This window comes from Leucoraja erinacea, chromosome 1 (assembly GCF_028641065.1).
Source record: "Leucoraja erinacea ecotype New England chromosome 1, Leri_hhj_1, whole genome shotgun sequence".
Taxonomy (NCBI): Eukaryota; Metazoa; Chordata; class Chondrichthyes; order Rajiformes; family Rajidae; genus Leucoraja; species Leucoraja erinaceus.
In genome coordinates this window covers 117,732,148-117,753,799 of record NC_073377.1, presented here as the reverse complement: position 1 = coordinate 117,753,799, position 21,652 = coordinate 117,732,148, and the positions used below count along the sequence as shown (strand labels likewise).

At 47.1% G+C, this 21,652-nt stretch overlaps 1 protein-coding gene across 1 annotated transcript in view; it reads left to right on the top strand.

The window, feature by feature from the left end:
• The first annotated feature begins 12,566 nt into the window (after positions 1–12,566).
• Positions 12,567–21,652, top strand: part of LOC129701039 (uncharacterized) — a 29,412-nt gene continuing 20,326 nt past the window's right edge. The window contains exons 1-2 of the mRNA XM_055641985.1: positions 12,567–12,813; positions 13,120–13,222. Of these exons, the coding sequence (XP_055497960.1) occupies positions 12,604–12,813; positions 13,120–13,222 (313 nt within the window). The 5' untranslated portion in view covers positions 12,567–12,603. The remainder of the gene's footprint in view (positions 12,814–13,119; positions 13,223–21,652) is intronic.

Genomic DNA, 21,652 nt, shown 5'->3' with positions numbered 1-21,652 from the left:
TTCAGTGTGTTCAGTTGATTCACAGCTCAGACATGGTCATGACCTCTCCCTCCCCCATCATGCAGAGACTGAGCCACACCCACACTTCCGGATTTTATAACCCCTCCACCCTTAAACTGGAAAAGGTGTGGCTTTCAGGGCATGATTGACAGGAGGGAGATTCTCAACATTTTTTAAACACTTAATAACACTTATTTTTCATTGATGGGAAGAATTCTCTGCACCTGCTCAGCGGAAGGGGGACTGAGTAAGATGGCCAAAAATCACAGCCGTAAGTGGTAGCGTTTTATCTAAAATCAATATACAGTGCAAACAGGAAGTAGGTGCATTTGCAGTAGTGCCTTTCAACTTCAAGCCAAAGCACCCAAGCCACCATTTGCAGTAAGTAGTGCCTTTCAACTTCAAGCCAAAGCACACAGGCCACCATGTGCAGTAAGTAGTGCCTTTCAACTTCAAGTCAAAGCACCCAAGCCACCATTTGCAGTAAGTAGTGCCTTTCAACTTCAAGTCAAAGCACCCAAGTCACCATTTGCAGTAAGTAGTGCCTTTCAACTTCAAGCCAAAGCACCCAAACAACCATTTGCAGGCAGTGCCTTTTTACTTCAAACAAACCATATTTTCATTTTCAAACCACATTAAGGGTACTCACAGTTGTGTAGACATTTGTTCAGTGTTATTCAGAGCTCAGAGAGACGAGACCCTTGATTTCATCCACTTCCTGGTTTTATAGTCCCTTCCCTCCAGCAGGGGCAGCAGAGAGAATGGTGATTTTTTAATAAACATTAATAGCTCTCCGATTTGTCATCGATGGGAAAAATCCTCCGCACCCGTAAGGCGGAGGGGGGCCCTGAGCGAGGTGGCCAAAAATGACGGCCGTAGGTGGCGGCGTTCTGTCGGAAATTGCAGCACAGTGGGCCAAAAGCGGTCAAGATCAGAGATTTAGTAATATAGATTTTCAAATTGTATTCCGTTTGGCACAGTCATAAAGCACAGAACAAGTTCTTTGGCTAACCACAACTGAGCTGACTCGAGTAACCAACTCTCTTAATTCTATTTACCAGCACATATTCTTGGTGATTCAAATGTTTTTCTGTTTAAATGTTGATGAATTTCTTCTCTATGATAAATTATAATCTTCAGTCTGATAAAATTTGATTTTCTTTAAATGTAATTGGTTCTAAGAGTTGGTTAACCTGAAAATATGAGGAATTATTGGTCTCCTAGCAAACGATAAGAAATACGATGGACCAATATTAACTACAGGCGGGAGATTAGTAGAGAACGTGCAACATAATCTTCATGAGTCAAAGCATTCTTGGTTTCTATTCTCACCTACTACAAGGAAGTCATATGGATGCTGGAGATTTTACACTAGGGAAAAACTCACCACTGAATCTATGGGTCAGGGCACAGTTGTGAGGCTAAATATCTTGTGCAGCACAACAGGATAGATACAGCAAGGATTATTCCCCAACAGAAGAATATCGCAGTTTCAAAATAAAAGTTAAACCACTTAGGAGTGAAACAAGTACAAATTGGTCTCTCCTTTGTTTCTGTGCCTTGGTCAAACGCATTGACCTTCAACAGCAAAGAATTATCAGTTGGCCAGACAGCATCTGTGAAAGCAAAACGATGTTAAATATTTTGAGTTAAGACCCTGCATAAGAACTGAGAATGTAAAAGGGAAATAGCCAGTGTAAAGAGATGAGAGGGAGAGGTGAGACAGGAGCTGACGGTCAGATGGAGGTGTGGGAGGGATGGAGACTGATACAGAATCTGTGATTAGTAGGAGCCGAGATTATGGAATAATAAAGTGGTAAATGGAATTAGAGAAGAAAGGGATGATGTGAAAAGAGAAACAATAGGATTGGGCATAGGGAACAAAGTAGGTACAGCATGTGGGCGATAGGCAGAAGGAAACGGGTCTTGGGGAGGTCGAGTTGGAAACGGGTATGTGAGAGAATCTGGGTGGATTAGGAGAATTAATAGAAACCTTAAATTGGAGAATTGTTGATGTTGTTGGGTGGTACACTATCTAGGCGTGGTACGAGCTTATAGAGTGATGCAGTATGAAAACAGGCCCATTGGCCCAACTTGCGCACACCAGCCAACAATGTCCCAGCTACACTAGTCCCACTTGCCTGCACTCGGTTCATATCCCTCCAAACCTGTCCTATCCATGTACCTGTCCAACTGTTTCTTAAACGATGGGATAGTCCCAGCCTCAACTACCTCCTCTGGCAGCTTGTTCTTCTTCTTCTTCTTCTTCTTCTTTGGAGTTTTACGGCAGCCGGCATCCGCAATGTTGCATTGCTGCCACCTTCTGGCTTCATTCCACAGTACTCGTGTCTTTACATTATATCCTTTTTATAAGGCCAGAGGCCCTCAAGAAATCAAACAACACCTTTACTCCTTTTCCTTTCCCTCCACACTCTAGAATGTTCTTCACTGATATTTCTGTCACTCCAATTTTCTTCATTTCACTGGTCATAATTCCTCTTTCTGTCTCATACCTCCTACATGCAACTAGGGCATGCTGAACTGTTTCCGGCTGATGGCATTCCTCACACAGCCCAGTAGGGTGTTTTCCCAATATTTTTAATGTGCTGTTCAGGTGAGTGTGTCCTATCCTCAATCTTGCTAATACTACCTGTTCCCTCCTGTTCCCCCCTCTTCTTGCTGTAATGCCCACTCTGTTTTGTAGCGAATAGAGGTGTCTCCCCTTTGTCTCCTGTTCCCAGTATTGTTGCCATTCCTGATTTATTTTCTTCCACACAATGTGTTTTCCTTCAGATTTGGATAATTGTAAGTTTACCTCTATGTTTCTTTTTTTTTTTAAAGCCTCCTTTGCTAATTTATCCACCTTTTCATTTCCTAGAACACCAATGTGTGCTGGGACCCACAACAAAGTCACGTCACTGCCCCTCCTTGTCACTTGGCTTAATAGTAGCAGGATTTCATACACTAGGTCAGGCCGCCTATGGGATGCACCAGACCCAATACTCTGGATTGCAGATAATGAGTCGCTACATATTAATACTTTGCATGGTTGCACCTGTTCCATCCACCGAACTGCCATCAAAATAGCATACAGTTCCACTGTATATACTGTCAAATAGTTATTTGTTCTTTTGCAAAGCTCAACATTCATCCCCTGGACTACCACAGCCGCCCCTGTTGTTTCAGCTACTGGGTCCTTTGATCCATCTGTGAAAATTAAGAGGTGTTCCCTGTATCTATTATCTATATGGTTATGATATTCTGTCTTTAGGTCTGAATTTTTGTTCCTCCTTTTTGCCTCCCATATCTCCAGATCAACTTTTGGGATGTTCAGTAACCATATTGGCACAGATGGCCACAATACTGCAGGGCAGAACTCTTTGTCCTCTACTCCCATGTCCCTTGCCACAACTCCTCCAACCCAGCCGAAGCTTCCAGACTGAGCCACCCCTCTCTCCCAGCATTCCTGTACTACCTTTTTTGTTGTGTGGTTCTCTCCATGACCCTTAAGGCCTAACCAGTAATTAGCCATTAGTTGTCTGCGGCGCAGTCTCAACGGCATCTCCCCAGTTTCCACCTGTAGTGCACATACAGGTGACGTCCGCACACCTCCTATACAGACTCTTAGAGCTTCCGCTTGGACTTTGTCCAACTCGGACAACACTGACTTAGATGCTGACCCATAAGCTATACTGCCATACTCTAGTCTGGATCTGATCAGTGATACATAAATATGTTTAAGAGATAATACATCTGCTCCCCACTCTAAACCTGCCAAGCATCTCATTACATTGATGGCTTTTTTGCATTTTTCAATTATTTTTGTAATATGGACCCTCCATGTTAATCTGGAGTCAAAATGAACTCCCAGGAAACGGAAATCTTTTACTCTTTCCAAATTGTTGCCGTATAGTTTTAACTGGACATCCTCTTTAATTTTTTTCTTTGTGAAAACCATTATCTTTGTCTTCTCTATAGAGAATTTAAAACCCCATTTCCCTCCCCACTCTTCCACCTGGGCTATCCCTTGCTGTACCTTTTCCACGATAAAATCTATATTCCTCCCCCTTCTCCATAGGCTGCCATCATCTGCAAAGAGGGATCGCCCCATCTCTGGTTGAATGTTTGCAAATATATCATTGATCATGATTGAGAATAGGATCGGGCTTATCGCACTTCCCTGGGGAGTTCCATTCTCGATTACACATTTACTAGAGATGTCTGACCCTATTTTAACTTGTATACTTCTACCGTTGAGAAAATCCATTATCCAGTTAAAAATAGTTCCTCCTACTCCCATTAAATGCAGCTTTATTAGAAGACCTTCTCTCCACAACATATCGTAAGCCTTCTCTACATCAAAAAATATGGTAACTACAGATTCTTTTTTGACTTGTGCTTTCCTTATATCATCTTCCAAGCACAGAACTGGATCATTAGTACCTCTCCCTTTTCTAAATCCACTCTGATAATTAGCCACTATACCTTTTTCTTCCATTAGATGCATTAATCTTTCATTTACCATTCTTTCCATCAGTTTACACATGTGTGCTGTTAAGGCTATAGGTCTATAATTTACTGGATTACTTGCATCTTTCCCTGGTTTTCTAATAGACACAATGATTGCTTCCTTCCACCTCTCCGGTATTCGCCCTTCTTCCCACACCTTATTATATACTGCAAGCATCTTTTGGAGTCCCTCCTCACTTAGATGCTTTATCATTATGTAACAAATATCATCCTTCCCTGGGGCTGAGTTCTTACACTTGGCCAGAGCTCTCTTTAGCTCCCCCAAATTAAATGGAATATTGTACTTGTCCTCTGTGATACCTTTCCTGTGTAGAGAGGGTGGCGGATTTCCGCTTCCTGGGAATCCACATTGAGGAGGACCTGACGTGGAGCGTGAACACCACTGCGCTGCTGAAAAAGGTCCAGCAGAGACTGCACTTCCTGAGGGTGCTCAGGAAGAACAACATCACTCAGAGGCTGCTGCTGTCCTTTTTATCGGTGCTCCATTGAGAGCATACTAACATACTGTGTATGCGTGTGGTACACCAGCTGCACAGCGGCTCAGAGGAAAGCGCTCCAGAGGGCCATTGACTGCGCCCAGACCATTGTCGGCTGCCATCCCTTACCTTGGAGGACCTACACCAGTTTCCCGCTGGAGGGAGAAAAAAACGCAGAATATTCCAAGGACATCTCTCCACCCCGGACACTCCCTGTTTGAACTCTGCCGTCAGGCAGACGGTACAGATCCACAAGGACAAGGACAAATAGACTAAAAACAAACACTTTTTTACCCTTAATTCACTGCTATAAAAAGTACTAAATGTGAATCGCCAACTCGCAGGGGGAAAGCTAAGGGACTGTGGTAACTTGAAATAATCGACAGAAGGATGGAGGGTTGGGTGTGTATGCGTGCTTTGTCTGTGATTTTTATTTATTTGCTTATCTTTATTATTTTACCGTGGATGTTTCGTTAGCTTTAGAAATGTTTGAATGCTGCACTGACTGGCTGACATTTTAAATTTTGTTGTACATGGCCCATGTTACAATGACAATAAAGAAACTATTCTATTCTATTCCTTTGTAAGGCCTCAACATTTTCCTCTCTTGTTCTTTCCCTACCTCTTCTTCCTTCATCTGATAAGTTGTGGGAGCTGTGAACCCTACTAAAAGTGTTAACCATTAGTTTTGCTTTGTCTTTATTTGAGACTACAGTTTGATCTCCATTTGTTAGGATAGGATAACTCCACTCCCTTTTATCACCTTCCATTTTTTTAATCATCCCCCATATCTCCCCTACCTGTGTTGTGTTTCCAATTGAATCACAATACTTCCTCCAATATGCTCTTTTTGTTTGTCTTATAGTCCTCCTTACAATTGCCTGAGCCTGTTTGTAATTAATCATGTGTTGGTAGTTATGAGTTCTTTTTAATAATCTGAATGCTCTGTTTCTATTCACCACCGCCTCTTTACACTTATTGTCCCACCACAGCACAGCTTTCCTTTTTGATCTTCCTTTACTTTTAGGTATGGAAACTAATGCTGCTCTTTTGATACCTTCTGACACTTTATTCTCAAAGTTTTCTATATCTGTCTCTTCTTGTATCGGTTTTACATATTTATCACTTTCCTCCTTAAATTTCTCCCAATTAGCCTTTCCAAAAACCCATCGTCCACTTCTGTTTTCTTTACTCATAATTAAAGTAACATTTATTTTGCATAGCACAGGGTGATGATCACTTCCTATGGTACCCTTTTCATATACTTCCCAGTCACATTTAGCAGCAATCCTATTAGAAACAAGTGTAAGGTCCAACACAGACTCCTTCCCTGTCCTAACATCTACCCTGGTCTTCTTTCCATCATTTAGACATACTAGATTACCATCATTTAATAATTCCTCAATTACCTGTCCATTATTATCTGACTTTCCACTGCCCCATAATGTATTATGTGCGTTAAAGTCCCCACACCAAATAACATTAGATTTGCTCTGGCCTTCTACTTCCTGTAACTTATTGACCTCTAATCGCTTACATGGATTATAGTAATTTATTACCACTATTTTCCTCCTCTCAGACCACACTTCTATTACCACATATTCCTGTTCCTGCCCAATTCCTAATACCCTGTATGGTATCCCTTTTTTAATGAAAGTGGCGCAACCCCCTCCTCCCCCATTTCCCCTATCACATCTCACTGCAACATAATCATATAGAACAAAATCTAAACTTGGTTTCAACCAGGTTTCCTGGATACATACGACATCTGGTTTTTCCTTCCTACTGTCTATGAATTGCTTAAAGTCTTGCCCATTGGCTAACAAGCTTCTTGCATTCCATTGTAGGATTAACATTAATATTATTAACCCACACATGTTGACTCTTGGCTCGCCTGGATACTGAGACCATCATGTATTTCCTCCCACTTCAATCCTGCCATGCCCAAGTGGTGGACTGCAGCCTTTACAATGATTTGGATCCTTTCTGTTTTGGATTTTACTTCTGCTGTCGCATTTATTACTCCTGCTATAAATATAACCAGGTTTTTCTTTTCTTTCCATATACTCTTTTCTTTTTCTTTTATTGTCTCCATTATGCCCATATCTTGTTCCCTCCTGATCCTTCTTTCATTCATCTGTTTTGTAGGGTCAGCCCTTTTTGCTGCCTCTGCATAGGAGACCTTTTCCTTCACTCTTATGTTTTGTACTTCAGCTTCGCGTTTCATCACCTCACATCCCCAGTAAGCCACACTATGCTCTCCTCCACAATTACAGCACTTTGGTCTGACCCCCTCTCCACACTGACCATATTCATGGTCCCCACTACACCTTGCGCATTTCCTCGCCCCCTTGCACATTTTAGCTATATGCCCAAATTTCTGACATTTGAAGCACCTCATTGGTTTGGGTATGTACTCTCTTACGCTATATCGCATGAATCCAAAATGGACCACTTTTGGAAGGGATTCTGTCTTGAATTCGACCAGAACTGACTCAGTTTCCTCTTTCTTTGCTCCTTTGGTCATTCTTTTGGCATTCATAATTAATTCACATCTCTTCCTGAGTTCCTGAACCAGTTCACTCATATTAACTTTGAGAGGGATTCCATAGATAACCCCTTTACACCCTGCCCTCCTCCGTTCTCCCACTCTCACTACTTTGATTATTTTGGTTTTCTCAATCTTGTTCATTTTCATTGCCTTTTCAACTTGAGCCTCACTGTTGCACCCTATTAGCATGTTTCCATCCTCCAGCACTCTTGCATACTTTACTTCCCCAACCTGGGCCCTGATTATTTTTGTCAGCTTCAATGGCTCTATCTTCTTTACTCCTCCTTCTCCTTCAAACCTCACCACTACATTTAACAAAATTTCCTTTTCTGGTTCCTTGTCTTCACTCTCCGATCCACCAGTATTGTTTTTCCTTCTTTTACGGCTGCTCTTCCTGGGACTACCCCGTGCTCCCACGGTTTCCCACTCCTTCTCAACACTTTCTTCGTTATCCTCTCTTCCACTGGCCTCCATACCACTAGACCCACTCTCTCCTGTCATTTTGTAACAGCAGGGAATAGTGCCAGAGCACCGTTTACCGGACCTATACAGGCCGTCGGCCGATACCCCGATACAATATGCCCTCTGCGTCTGCGACCGTTTTCATTGCAGCAGCTGAACTACTGCATTCAGCCCTCACCGATTCCTGTTCAACCGGTGACCAAAACCAGGACCTGGCAGCTTGTTCCACACACCCACTACCCTTTGTGTGAAAAAGTTACCCCTCGGATTCCTATTAAATCTTTTCCCCTTCACCTTGAACCTATGTCCTCTGGTCCTCAATTCCCCTACTCTGGGCAAGAGACTGCATCTGCCCGATCTATTCCTCTCATGATTTTGTATACCTCCATAAGATCACCCCTCATTCTCCTGCCCTCCAAGGAGTAGAGACCCAGCCTACTCAACCTCTCCCTATAGCTCACACCCTCTAATCCTGGCAACATCCTCTCCAAGACAGACGTGAAGCTCACTGTTTGACCTGTTTTTACAAAATGTTAAATGGTCAGCTCGACATAGACTACAAGAACTACACCAAACCCAAACCAATTAGGAGCAGACGAGGGCATTCAATCCAATTTGTGATCCCAGCTACAAAGACAGACAAAGAACAGCAATTCGTTCTTCACCCGCACAATTAAAGCAAGGAATAATCTCCATCCAACTATAGTTACCCAACCAGATGCAACTAAATGTAAAGTAGCTCTTTCTTCCCAATAACCCTTTCTGGCTTAAGCCCCCCTTTCACCACCTCCAGTTTAAATTCCATTTGGAATATTTTGGAGGACCAAGAAACCAAGAAACATCCTCGTAAATCTTTTCTGAACCCCTTCAAGCTTGACAATATCTTTCCTAAAACATGAAGCCCAGAACTGAACACAATATTCTAAATACGGTCACATTACAACAGGTTTATCTTATTGCTGTAGATCAGTGGCCTACAAACTTTCCAGCATGAGGGCCACATTATCTATTTGGCACATTTTTGCAGGCTGTAGGAAAAAATAAAGAGATGTCAGTTTTTTTAATAAATTTAATGAACTCAAAAAAGAACTTAAGTAAAACAAATGGAAGAAATTCAAAACAAAACTTGTAGCCATCAATCAAGGTTAACCTACAAAATCATAAAGTTTTATGCAACCACATTAATGGGAAGGATGGAACTGCTTTTTTGATTTTGACAGTGATTGCACTGCCGACTGGGGTTGGGGCCCCATGTGAATGGTAGGGAGATCCTCCAGTTCTCGCTGTAAACACAACCCTCCCGAAGTTCAGTCCACCTGAGGGCGTTTGCCTCGGGAATCACAACAAGCGCATTTCCTGGGAGGTGGGCTCCTGCTTCGGGTAGCTGAAGCCAGCCCTGTGCGTGTGTGTCTTTGTATTGAAGTGTGAGTGTGTGAGACACCAAGGGCAACAGCGGTTGTGGGATTTGCACGGTGGACGGAGGGTTGCTATCAATCACTCGCTTCTCCAGACGGGATTCTCTGGCTTCTCCTGTTGGATCAGGGCGAGGTGGAGAAGATGGGGGAATTTGTTTGAAATAATTTCTTCATCCTCCTCTCCTTCTCTGGTTTCTGTCAGCTGCCGTGCTGATCCCCCGGTGGGACACTGGAGGCACAGCCCAGGGAAGGATAGGCTTGTCACAAGCACAAAATCGACTCTATCCTGTTTCACTCCTCTCCACACCACAATGCCAGTGAGAGCCTCGCACAATCTCTCCTTCTACCGATTTTTAAACCCTGCAGCCCCGAAGTTCCTTCCAGCGTTTAGGAACGGATAAGATCTGGCCCGCCATCCGCTCACAGACATGGGTCCTGGCCCCTATGCAGAATAAGGTTGCCGACCCCTGGCTTAAGGCAAACTGACGTGTAAGTTCCCGTGCTACCACAGAACCCGCTAAATAGCCCGCCGCACGAACATGTTAAGATCCTGCTGCGGGCCGGATAAAATCTCATGGAGGGCCAGATATGGCCCGCGGGCCATAGTTTGGAGACCCCTTCTCTAGATCCTTGCATCAGCTGTCTCTTGTGTGTGCATTGATCTTTGACTGCTTCAACTTCACCCTTCCGGCACCTTTAGTGGTGTTTATGCTTCATTCACAATTGTTCAATTCCATTCCAATGTTGACCAGGTGATGTTTGCTGCAGTGAGTTTTTTTTAAATTCTTATATACTTAGTTGGTATACTGGAAAGCTTCTTATGACAGAATTATATTTATTTTATAGGTGAATTGAAAGTGGGTTGTGCTATTAATAGACACACAGAACTGCAGATACTAAAATCTTGTAAAACACAAAATGGATTAACTCAGTGGTTCAGGCAACATCTGTGGAGGAAACACTCTGTTGAACTTTCCAAATATTACCTTATCATTCCTCCACAGATGCTGCCTGACCCACTGAGTTGTTCTAGTATTTTGTATTTTGCTCGGGTTATTGTCAGGAAAAATGTGTCAGCCCGACACCCCAAAATCCTAACATGTTTAATGTTGGGACTTAGCTTGGTTTAGTTTATAATTGTCACCTGTACCAAGGTACAGTGGAAAGCTTTTGTTTGTGTGCTGTCCAGTCAAAGACTAGATAAGAATACGATCAAGCTTTGACTCTGACATCGGGAGGAGACTGGGGAGTGCAGGGGATAGATAAGACTTTCCTTTCCATCACAGCGAGGAGGAGATTCACTGTGATGGATGTTTGTGTAAATTGTGTTGTGGCTTGGTTCTTCTACTTGGTTGTATGACTGCAGAAACCACATTTCGTTTGAACCTCAATGAGGTTCAAATGACAACAAATAAATTGTATCATTGTATCAAGCTGTCCACATTAATCAGACATCAACCTTCACAAGTATCGTGTGTTGGAAGGAACAGCAGACGCTTGTTCACACCGAAGATAGGCCCAAAATGCTGGAGTAACTCAGTGTTACAGGCAGCATCTCAGCAGAGAAGGAATGGGTGACGTTTCGGGTCGAGAGCCTTCCCTGAGACTGGTCCCCTGAGAGTCAGGGAAAAAGGCTGGAGAGCAAGAGGAATCACAGAGGGGGAGAAGAGAGAGTGGCTGTTGCAGAACTCTCGTCGGTGAGAGGAGAACTTCTTCAAAGTGGACGCCCCTCAAGGGGATTTTGCAGTGGAGCGGATGGAATATTGATTTGGACAATGTATCCTTGCACTGAATGATCGTCCAATCACCCGTCTTCCCACCCTGCTTCTTGTAAAGACTATCCCCTACTCCCAATTCTTCCGTCTAAGCCGCACCTGCGCCCCGAATAAGGTGTTCCATACTAGATCATCGGAGATGTCCTCATTCTTTTAGGTTCCCCTCTTCCATTATAGACGAGGCTTTCACCAGGGTCCCCTCTATATCCTGCAGCTCCGCTCTTACTCCCCCTCCCCCTCCCCCTATTCGTAACAAGGAACGAGGCCCCTTGTCCTCATCTTCCATCCCATCAGCCGTCGCATACAACATATAATCCTCCAACATTTTTGTCACCTCCAACGCGATCCCACTACTGGCCCCATCTTCTCCTCTTTTTGCTTTCCGCAGAGACCTACATAACTCCTTGGTCAACTTGTCCCTTCCCACCCAAACCACCTACTTCCCAGGTACTTTCCCCTGCAACCGCACGAAATGCAACACCTGTCCCTTTACCTCCCCCCTCGACTCCATCCAAGGACCTAATCAGTCTTTCCAGGTGAGGCATAGGTTGACCTGCACGTCCTCCAACATCATCTACTGTATCCGCTGTTCCAGATGTCAACTTACCTACATCGGCGAGACCAAGCGCAGGCTCAGCAATCGCTTTGCTGAACACCTCCGCTCAGTCCATCTTAACCTATCTGATCTCCCGGTGGCCCAGCACTTCAACTCCCCCTCCCATTCCCAATCTGACCTTTCTGTCCGAGGCCTCCTCCATTGTCAGAGTGAGGCCCAGCACAAATTGGAGGAACAGCACCTCATATTTTGCATGGGCAGCTTACACCCCAGCGGTATGAACATTGACTTCTCTAACTTCAGATAGCCCTTGCTTTCCCTCTCTCTCCATCCCCTTCTCAGTTCTCTCACGTCCAACTGTCTCCACCTACTTCCTTTCTCCCCCCCTCCGACATCAGTCTAAAGAAGGGTCTCGACCCGAAACGTCGCCAATTCCCTCTCTCCATAATTGCTGCCTCCTCACCCGCTGAGAGTCTCTCCAGCATTTCATTGTCTCCGTCCAACCAACGCTGCTCCCTCCAGAGGCAACGCGCAGGCGCACGGTCCGGTGGCCAGCGGCTGGACACGTGAGGCTCCGAGCGCCTCGCGGCCGGGACCCAACGCGCATGCGCACGGCGGCGCTTCCGTCCCCACCAAAGATTATAGAGGAACTTTGGTCCCCACCCTTCCACCGCTCAGGAGGCACCGTGTTGTAGGGCGAAGGACGGGAGGCGAGGCAAGGCGAAGGAAGGTTTGCCTTTGAGGTTTTCTGCTCACTCCCTGTGTCCAACGGCCTCGAAGAACCGTAGCTAAGATTTGAAAGCGTGTCCAGTTTGCAATGGCGACGCTGGCGTGTTGAATGGCGGGCCTCGATGCCACTTGGTTGCAAGGGTGGGTGGGACCAGGCAGCCGCCATCTTGGGAAGGTCGGCCCAGGCAGCCGCCATCTTGGAAAGGTCGCCCGGGCAGCCGCCATATTGGGAAGGTCGTGCGGACGTCCCATGGCGGGTGAGGCCGGGGTGTCGCTGCCTGGAGCTGGCGCCAGCGCCCACGCCCACGCCCTGCGGGAGGTACGGCCGCCTGCCTACACACCATCCTTATAATAGGAAAGACGGGACCAGTTCCTTAAAGAATCAAGTAGAGATACATTATTTACAAAGGATATCCATTTCAATGACTGGGTTCAGGATGACTGATGGCCAGCTGATGAGACACTATTCATTCCCTGGTCCATGCGCCAACCTGACACTAAACCTCAACGCCGCAAATCCCACGTGTTTTTCTGAGAATAAGTGTTGGATTGGAGCTGAGCTGTGAGCAATAGTTTTTTTTAAGCGTTGTGCATATTCTTGAGTCTTATATTTCCTGCTTTATAGACTTCAGTTAAGGAGAATAAGGGATTTTCGCAAGGACTTGAAGAGATGCACATTACATCAGTTTGCCATAAAAATGGAAGACCAACCTGGAGGCCCAGAGTAGGTATGTTGGACTATAGACCGTGTGAAATTTTCCATTACTTATCCATAACATGTATAACCTATTATCCATTTCCTATATTAAAATAATGACTACATGTCATTAACTAATCAGTGGTGGAAATGGGGGGGGTACGCAGGGGGACGGCGTTCCTCTACTCTTCATTTCTCCAGTTTCCATCCTGTACGCGAATTCGCAACTTTATACTGCGCTACTTAATACGAGGGCGAGCGAACGCGCGGACAGACGGATGAAAGCAACGATCATAGATGACATTTCGGGTCGAGGGGTCGAACCTGAACCCTTCTTCAGACTGAGTCAGGGGAAAGAGGAACAAGAGTTATAGAAGGTACTAAACACAGATGAATGGAAGATATGCCTATACCTCCCGTTTCCCTTTCAGATTCAGATTCAATCTTCATTGTCATTGTGCAGTGTACAGTACAGAGACAACAAAATGCAGTTAGCATCTCACCCAGAAGAGCGAACATAGAATAATGGAACAGTAAAATATATATATGTACATACAGTAGCAGTAGTGCAATTTTTCTGGGGGAAGGAGCGTCCGGGGGGGGGGGTGACTGGCAATCACCAAGGTGCAGAGTTGAGTTGTGTAACAGCCGGAGGGAAGAAGCTGTTCCTGAACCTGCTGGTCCGGCAACGGAGGGACCTGTAGCGCCTCCCGGATGGGAGGAGGGTAAACAGAATGTGGCTGGGGTGAGAGCAGTCCTTGACGATGCTGCGCGCCCTTCGCAGACATCGCTTGCTCTGGACAGACTCAATGGAGGGGAGTGAGGAACCGGTGATGCGTTGGGCAGTTTTCACCGCCCTCTGCAGTGCTTTCCGGTCGGAGACAGAGCAGTTGCCATACTATACTGTGATACAGTTGGTAAGGATGCTCTCGATGGTGCAGCGGTAGAGTTCACCTGAATCTGAAGAGACAGATGAACCTTTAGTCTCCTCAGGAAGATGAGACGCTGGTGAGCCTTCTTGACCAATGTTGAGGTATTGTGGGTCCAAGAGAGGTCATCAGAGATGTTGACCCCCAGAAACCTGAAGCTGGAAACACGTTCCACCTCCGTCCCGTTAATATGGATGGGGGTGTGCGTGCCACCCCTAGACCTTCTGTAGTCCACAATGAGCTCCTTGGTCTTCTTGGAGTTATGGGCCAGGTTGTTGTCAGTGCACTTGAGTATCAGTCTGAAGACGGGTCTCGACCCGAAATGTCACCAATTCCGCTCTATGATCGTTGCTTTCGTCCGTCTGTCCGCGCGTTCGCTCGCTCTTGGTGCCGGCGCAAATCCCCTCAGACCACGCCAAACAAATACACACACACACACACACACACACAGCAAAAAAACACCCGAAGGAAATAGATGTTTAACAAAGAAAAGGGGGGCCGACGATCGCTCCGTGTCTGTCAGATGAAGAGGGAGGTGGGGGGTGGCAGGGCCGGCCTTAAGCCGATTGGACCAATTGGTCCTAATTGGGCCCCGCGCTGTGCTAGAGTAAGAAAGGGGTAGACATGGAGGGGGTGTGAGGGGGAGGTTGGTCGTTCCCTCATGGTCCCGGGCAGCGCTCCCGCCCCTCTAGTCGCCGTGCTTCACGCACACAGCCCCAACTCCACCCCTCTCCCCGGGAAGACGCAGTGAACAATACAGGGAGGGCTGGGTCGGGAGTTGGAGCAACGTTTACAAACCTCGCCCTCAGCTCACACCCGTCCCCCCGGACCCCGGCATCTCCTTTCTCCTCCTCTTCTATCCCTCCCTTCCCTTTCTCTCCTTCCCTTCCTCTCTCTCTCTTTTCCTTTCTCTCCTCACCCCCTCCTTCCTCTCTCTTTTTTCTTTACTCCTTCCCTCTCTTCTTGCTCTCCTTCCCACCCTCCTTTCTCTACTTCCCTCATTCCCATCTCTCCTTTATCCCTTCTCTCCCTCCCCTCTCTTCTCCCACACACATAACGCACAACTAACACACACACATCGCACACAGACAACTAACACACACACACACATAACTAAGTTAGGATGGCGTAGCACAAAGGGTAGGATGGGGCTGAAGCCCAAAATGTAATTCTTGGACTGGTTTTTCGCCAATTGGTTTTCCAGGATCTAGTTAATTAAATTTTTTTCAATTTACAGTCAATAAAGTATTGTAACTATGTACTTTTCAGAGCAGATCTACAAATTTTGTTTGTTACTTGTAGGCTTACATGTTTGCAATTCTATATTAATATGTAGCTTAGATCTGTTTGGTCCATTAACTCGCAGGCACTTTTTAAGTGCACATTTTGATTACTTTCCATTCTACCATAGAGATATAGTCTATAATAGACTTTATTTGTATTTCTATGACTCTACAGACCTCGGCTGGGAACCTGAGGCTCACCAAAATTGTTCCCAATTGGGCCCCACACCTCCTAAGGCCGGCCCTGGGGGGGGGGGGGGGGGGGGGGGGGAGGATGGCTTGAGTGGGAGCAGGATTTTCTGGAACTCCTTTTTTGTATGTTCAAAGTTAAAAAGGAGAACTAGGCAGGAATATCAAAATGATCACCTGCAGCTGAGAAAACAAAAAGATGATTTGTGCATGAAGAAGCTATGACCAAGGCAAAGATACTAGAGCGGATACGGAAGCCGGTTATGGAAATGGTGCTGAAGGTTACCCATGACCCTACTACGGCTTTTTCGTTACTTCCTGGAGGGCTGCCCGTTCACCGCCTACACCGACCATAAGCCGCTCACTTTCGCCCTGCAGAAGGTTTCCGACCCCTGGTCCGCACGTCAGCAGCGGCAGTTGGCTTACATCTCCGAGTACACCACAGCCATCCGCTACGTCAAGGGGAAAGAGAACCGGGTGGCCGACGCATTGTCCCGCCCTGCTATAAATGCCGTGTTCGAGGTGGCGCCCGGATTGGACTATTCTGCTCTGGCGGCGGCACAGCTCACGGACGACGAGGTGCCCACCTACCGGACTGCCATCTCTGGACTCCATCTTGAGGATGTCCCTCTCGGTCCTGGGGGTATGACAATCCTGTGCGATGTGTCGTCCGGTCAGCCGCGCCCCATCGTCCCTGCCACCTGGCGCCGGAGAGTGTTCGAGGTCATCCACGGACTGGCTCACCCATCAATCCGGGCGACAACGGCACTGGTGGCAGCTCGCTTCATGTGGCACGGTCTGCGCAAGCAGGTTGCCCATTGGGCTCGCACCTGCATCCCGTGCCAGACAGCAAAGATCCAGCGCCATGTCCGCGCACCTCTCCAGGAGTTCGGTCTACCTCTCCGGCGGTTCGACCATCTCCACGTGGACATTGTGGGGCCCCTTCCACCGTCCCGGGGCATCACCCACCTTTTGACCATGGTGGACCGCTTCACGCGGTGGCCGGAGGCCATTCCGTTGGCTGACACCTCATCGGCTACCTGTGCTCGTGCGTTGTCCGCGCACTGGATTGCTCGCTTCGGGGTGCCGGCGCACATCTCCGACCGGGGCCACAGTTCACCTCCGAGCTGTGGTCAGCCATGGCTCGCTTGCTGGGGGTGCAGCTGCACCACACCACGGCTTACCACCCGCAGGCTAACGGTCTGGTGGAGAGGTTCCACCGGCAGCTGAAGGCGGCATTGAAGGCACGGCTCACCGGGCCGGACTGGATGGACGAGTTGCCGTGGGTCATGCTGGGCATCCGGACCGCTCCCAAAGAGGACTTGGCCTCATCATCGGCGGAGCTGGTGTACGGGTCAACACTCACAGTGCCCGGGGAGTTCGTGCCGTCGGCGCCGGAGCATCAGGAAACGCCCGCCTCCACCCCCTTCAACGCCTTCGCGAGCGAGTTGGCAGGCTCGCACCCGTCCCGACATCCCGCCATGGGACATTTCGACCACACGTGCCAATGGCCCTCACGGTCTGCCCATACGTCTTCCTGCGCCGTGATGCCCACCGGACGCCACTTCAGAGGCCGTACGAGGGCCCGTTCCGGGTGCTGGAACACGGGCAGTCGACTTTTGTCCTGGACATGGGGGGCCGGCCGGAGGCCGTGTCGATTGACCGTTTGAAGCCGGCGCACCTGGACATTGACCAGCCGGTGCTGGTTGCTCAACCTCGGCCCCGAGGGCGTCCCCCCTCACGACTCCCTCCACCTGTCACTCCACCTGTCCTCCCGCCGGCCCCCTCGACCTGTCCCTCCACCTACGCCCCCCGCAAGCCCCGGGATCTGCTGACTTCCGCACGCGGGCCGGCCGGGTCGTGCGCCCGCCGGTGCGTTTTGTGCCTCTGGTTCTGGGGGGGGGTCCTGTGGCGGCTCCTAAGGGTCGTCCCATTATACTGCCGAACCCCTCGGCACAGGAGTGGTGCAGTCCGGAGGCGGTCCTTAGCCGGAGGGTATAAAAGGCAGGGTTTGGGTGCCATCTTCCCCTGGTTTCGTCTTCCCCTGAACCGGGAGGAAATAAAGTATAGTGCTTCTCAAACTGCGGACTACTTGCCTCATTCTGAGACCCACGCACTACAAAGTGGACTATAGGATCTTTGGTTTCCAGTCTCCATGAGATGGAGAGTGTGGAGGAAAGTGGCACTGTAAGGGCAGTCCATGTCTTTCACCAGCTCATTGGAACTTTTCCCAATTCCATAATGACTATCTAAGAACTTAGCCCTCATCAGACCTGGCGTCCCTCCACCGTAAGCGGAGTTCACCTCCTGGACGCTCAACTCGTAGACCACCGCTTCTTCCTGAAGCGGATATCAAACAGCTGTAAACCGCTGGCGGGACTGTGGCGGAACTCCCAGTCAAAGTAGCGAACGTGGTTGTTTACAACGTGGTATCTTGGTCCACGTAGCTCGAACTGGAGAGGGCCGTAGGCTTGAAACTTCTGGCGAGGTCTCAGTGAGGTGTAGTTGGGATCCAAATCCGTCCTTTGGATCTCTCTCGCTCTCTCACCCTCTCGCCTCGGCATTCCCGGAATCATTTGACGTTTTGCGGGGACGGCTGCATCTGCGGTTCCTTCCTGTTGGGGGGGGGGGGGGGAACCTGGCCCGTGAGGCTCCTGGTCTGTTCCCTCTGCAGGTGCCGCCTAGCCCGCCGAGTTCCTCTAGCACTGTTTTTTTGTTTGGTTCTGGAGTTGAAGGTGGACACGGGGGGGCTGGGGGGGCTCAGCGGGATGGGTGGCGGCTCTGGGGAGTGGGTGGCGCTTCGGGCCGAGACCCTTCTGCAGACAATCACAAGTACTCACCGACGAGAGTTCAGTTCAGTCTGAAGAATGGTCTTCTCTCCAGAGTCGCTGCCTGTCCTACTGAGTTACTCCAGCTTTATGTCTAACTTCAATTTCAAGAGTTAAATAAAAAACACAGAGTGCTGGAGGAACTCAGTGGGCTAGGCGGCATCTGTGGAGGGAATGGGTTTGGAGTTGTTTTGGGCCAGGGGTCTTCTTCAATAGGAAAGAATTAGAGATCAAAGATACTAGAACAGATACTGTATCTTTGCTGCAGATCAGGCATGATATTCTTCCGATTTAAAACGGAATTCCGATTTTATTGTTTTCCTATTTTCAATTTATTGTGCTCAATTATTTGAAGGCCAATCAACCGCTGTCTTTAAGCGGGTTACGTCCAATCACCAACCAGCTTCCCTTAAAATTCCCGTCCAATCAACAAATCGGTCTCCTCCTGTCCAATCACATAATGCGCTGGTCACTCGACGGCCAATCAGACACAATCTCCTAGGGGCCTTTTGATCAATCACCGACCTGTTTCCCTCACCGAAGCAGATGATGGCTGCAGCCAACACAGAGAAGAGAGAGATGCAAGAAAGCAGCTATGACATATAATACACAATAAACTATATTATAAATATACAATAAACAAGTTATGCATTCTTGTACTCTTACATGGGTATGACCGCACATAAAAAATTCCCCCCCCCCCTTCCCAACCTCAGCCTCACGGACCTTAGAGTACCCCTAATTCCTAAAACCCATTTCCATCACTGACTATAATGCATTTAAGGATAACCTGAGATTGGGAAACTTACTATGTGCTGGGTGGGGGGGAAAGGGGAGAAAGCTCAGAGAGGCAGGACAAAGTATGCTTGGTAGTAGGTGGAAATAGGTGGGGGTGATGGGCAGATGGTGTGAGACAGAAGAATTGAAGAGTTGCAAATTATGAAGCCAGAGGAAAGGAATCTAAGGGGAGACAATAGGTGCAGGAGTAGGCCATTCGGCCCTTTGAGCCAGCATTGCCATTCACTGTGATCATGGCTGATCATCCACAATCAGTACCCCGTTCCAGCCTTCTCCCCATATCCCTTGGCTCTTTAAGAGCTCTATCTAACCCTCTCTTGAAAGCATCCAGAGAATTGGCCCCCACTGCCTACTGAGGCAGAGAATTCCACAGATTCACAACTTTCTGGGTGAAAAAGTTTTTCCTTATCTCCGTTCTAAATGGCCTACCCCTTATTCTTAAACTATGGCCCCTGGTTCTGGATTCCTCCAACATCAGGAACACATTTCCTGCCTCTAGCGTGTCCAATCCCTTAATAATCTTATATGTTTCAATAAGATACCCTCTCATCCTGAAATTCCAGTGTATACAAGCCCAGTTGCTCCATTCTTTCAACATATGACATATTAACCTTGTGAAACTATGCTGCACTCCCTCAATAACAAGAATGTCCTTTCTCAAATTTGGAGACCAAAACTGCCCACAATACTCCTGATGTGGTCTCACCAGGGCCCTGTACAACTGCAGAAGGACCTCTTTGCTCCTTTCCTCAACTCCTCTTGTTATGCAGGCCAACATGTCATTAGCTTTCTTGACTGCCTGCTGTACCCGCATGCTTACTTTCAATGACTGATGTACACCGAGATCTCATTGTACTTCCCCTTTTCCTAACTTGACACATTTCAGATAATAATCTACCTTCCTGTTCTTGCCACCAAAGTGGATAACCTCACATTTATCCACATTAAACTGCACCTGCCATCCATCTGCCCACTCACACAACCTGTCCAAGTCATCCTGCATCCTCATAGCACCCTCCTCACAGTTCACACTGCCACCCAGCTTTGTGTCATCTACAAATTGCTAATGTTACTTTTAGTCCTTTCATCTAAATCATGAATGTATATTGTAAATAGATGCGATCCCAGCACCGAGCCTTGCAGTACCCCACAAGTGCTTGCCATTCTGAAAGGGACCCGTTACTTCCTACTCTTTGATTCCTGTCTGCCAACCAATTTTCTATCCATGTCAGTACTCTACCCCCAATACCATGTGTTCTAATTTTGCCTACTAATCTCCTGTGTGGGACCTTATCAAAGGCTTTCTGAAAATCCAGGTACACTACATCCACTGGCTCTCCCTTGACCATTTTCTAGAAATTCTAGAAGATTTCCCCTTCATAAATCCATGTTGACTCGGACCGATCCTGTTACTGCTATCCAAATGTGCTGCTATTTTGTCTTTTATAATTGACTCCAGCATCTTCCCTACCACCGATGTCAAGCTAACTGGTCTATAATTCCCTGTTTTCTCTCTCCTTCCTTTCTGAAAAAGTGGGATAACATTACCTACCCTCCAATCCACAGGAACTGATCCTGAATCTATAGAACATTGGAAAATGACCACCAATGCGTCCACAATTTCTAGAGCCACTTCCTTAAGTACCCTAGGATGCAGACCATCAGGTCCTGGGGATTTATCAGCCTTCAGTACCATCAATTCACCCAATATCATTTCCTGCCTAATGTGAATTTCATTCAGTTCCTCCGTCACCCCAGGTCCTCTGGCCACAAGTACATCTCGGAGTTTGTTTGTGTCTTTCTTTAGTGAAGACAGATCCAAAGTACCTGTTCAACCTGTCTGCCATTTCCTTGTTCCCCATAATAAATTCACCTGTTTCTGTCTTCAAGGAACCCACATTTGTCTTAACTCATTTTTTTCTCTTGACATACCAAAATAAGCTTTTGCTATCCTCCTTTATATTCTCGGCTAGCTTACTCATCGTAACTCATCTTTTGTCCCCGTATTACCTTTTTAGTTATCTTCTGGTGTCATTAAAAGTTTCCCAATCCTCTGGCTTTCTGCTCATCTTTCCTATGTTATACTTCTCTTTTATTTTTATACAGTCCTTGACTTCCCTTATCAGCCACGGTCAGCTCTTACTCCCCTTGGAATCTTTCTTCCTCTTGGTAATGAACTGATCCAGCACCTTTTGTATTATTTCCAGAAATACCTACCATTGTTGTTCCACTGTCATCCCTGCTAGGGTCTCTTTTCAGTCAACTTTGGCCAGTTCCTCCCTCATGCCTCCATAGTCTTTGCTCAACTGTAATACTAAAACTTCTGATTTTCCCTTTTCCTTCTCAAATTGTAGATTAAAACATCATATTATGGCCACTAGCTCCTTTATCTCGAGTTCCCTTATCAGATCCGGTTCATTACACAACCATAAAT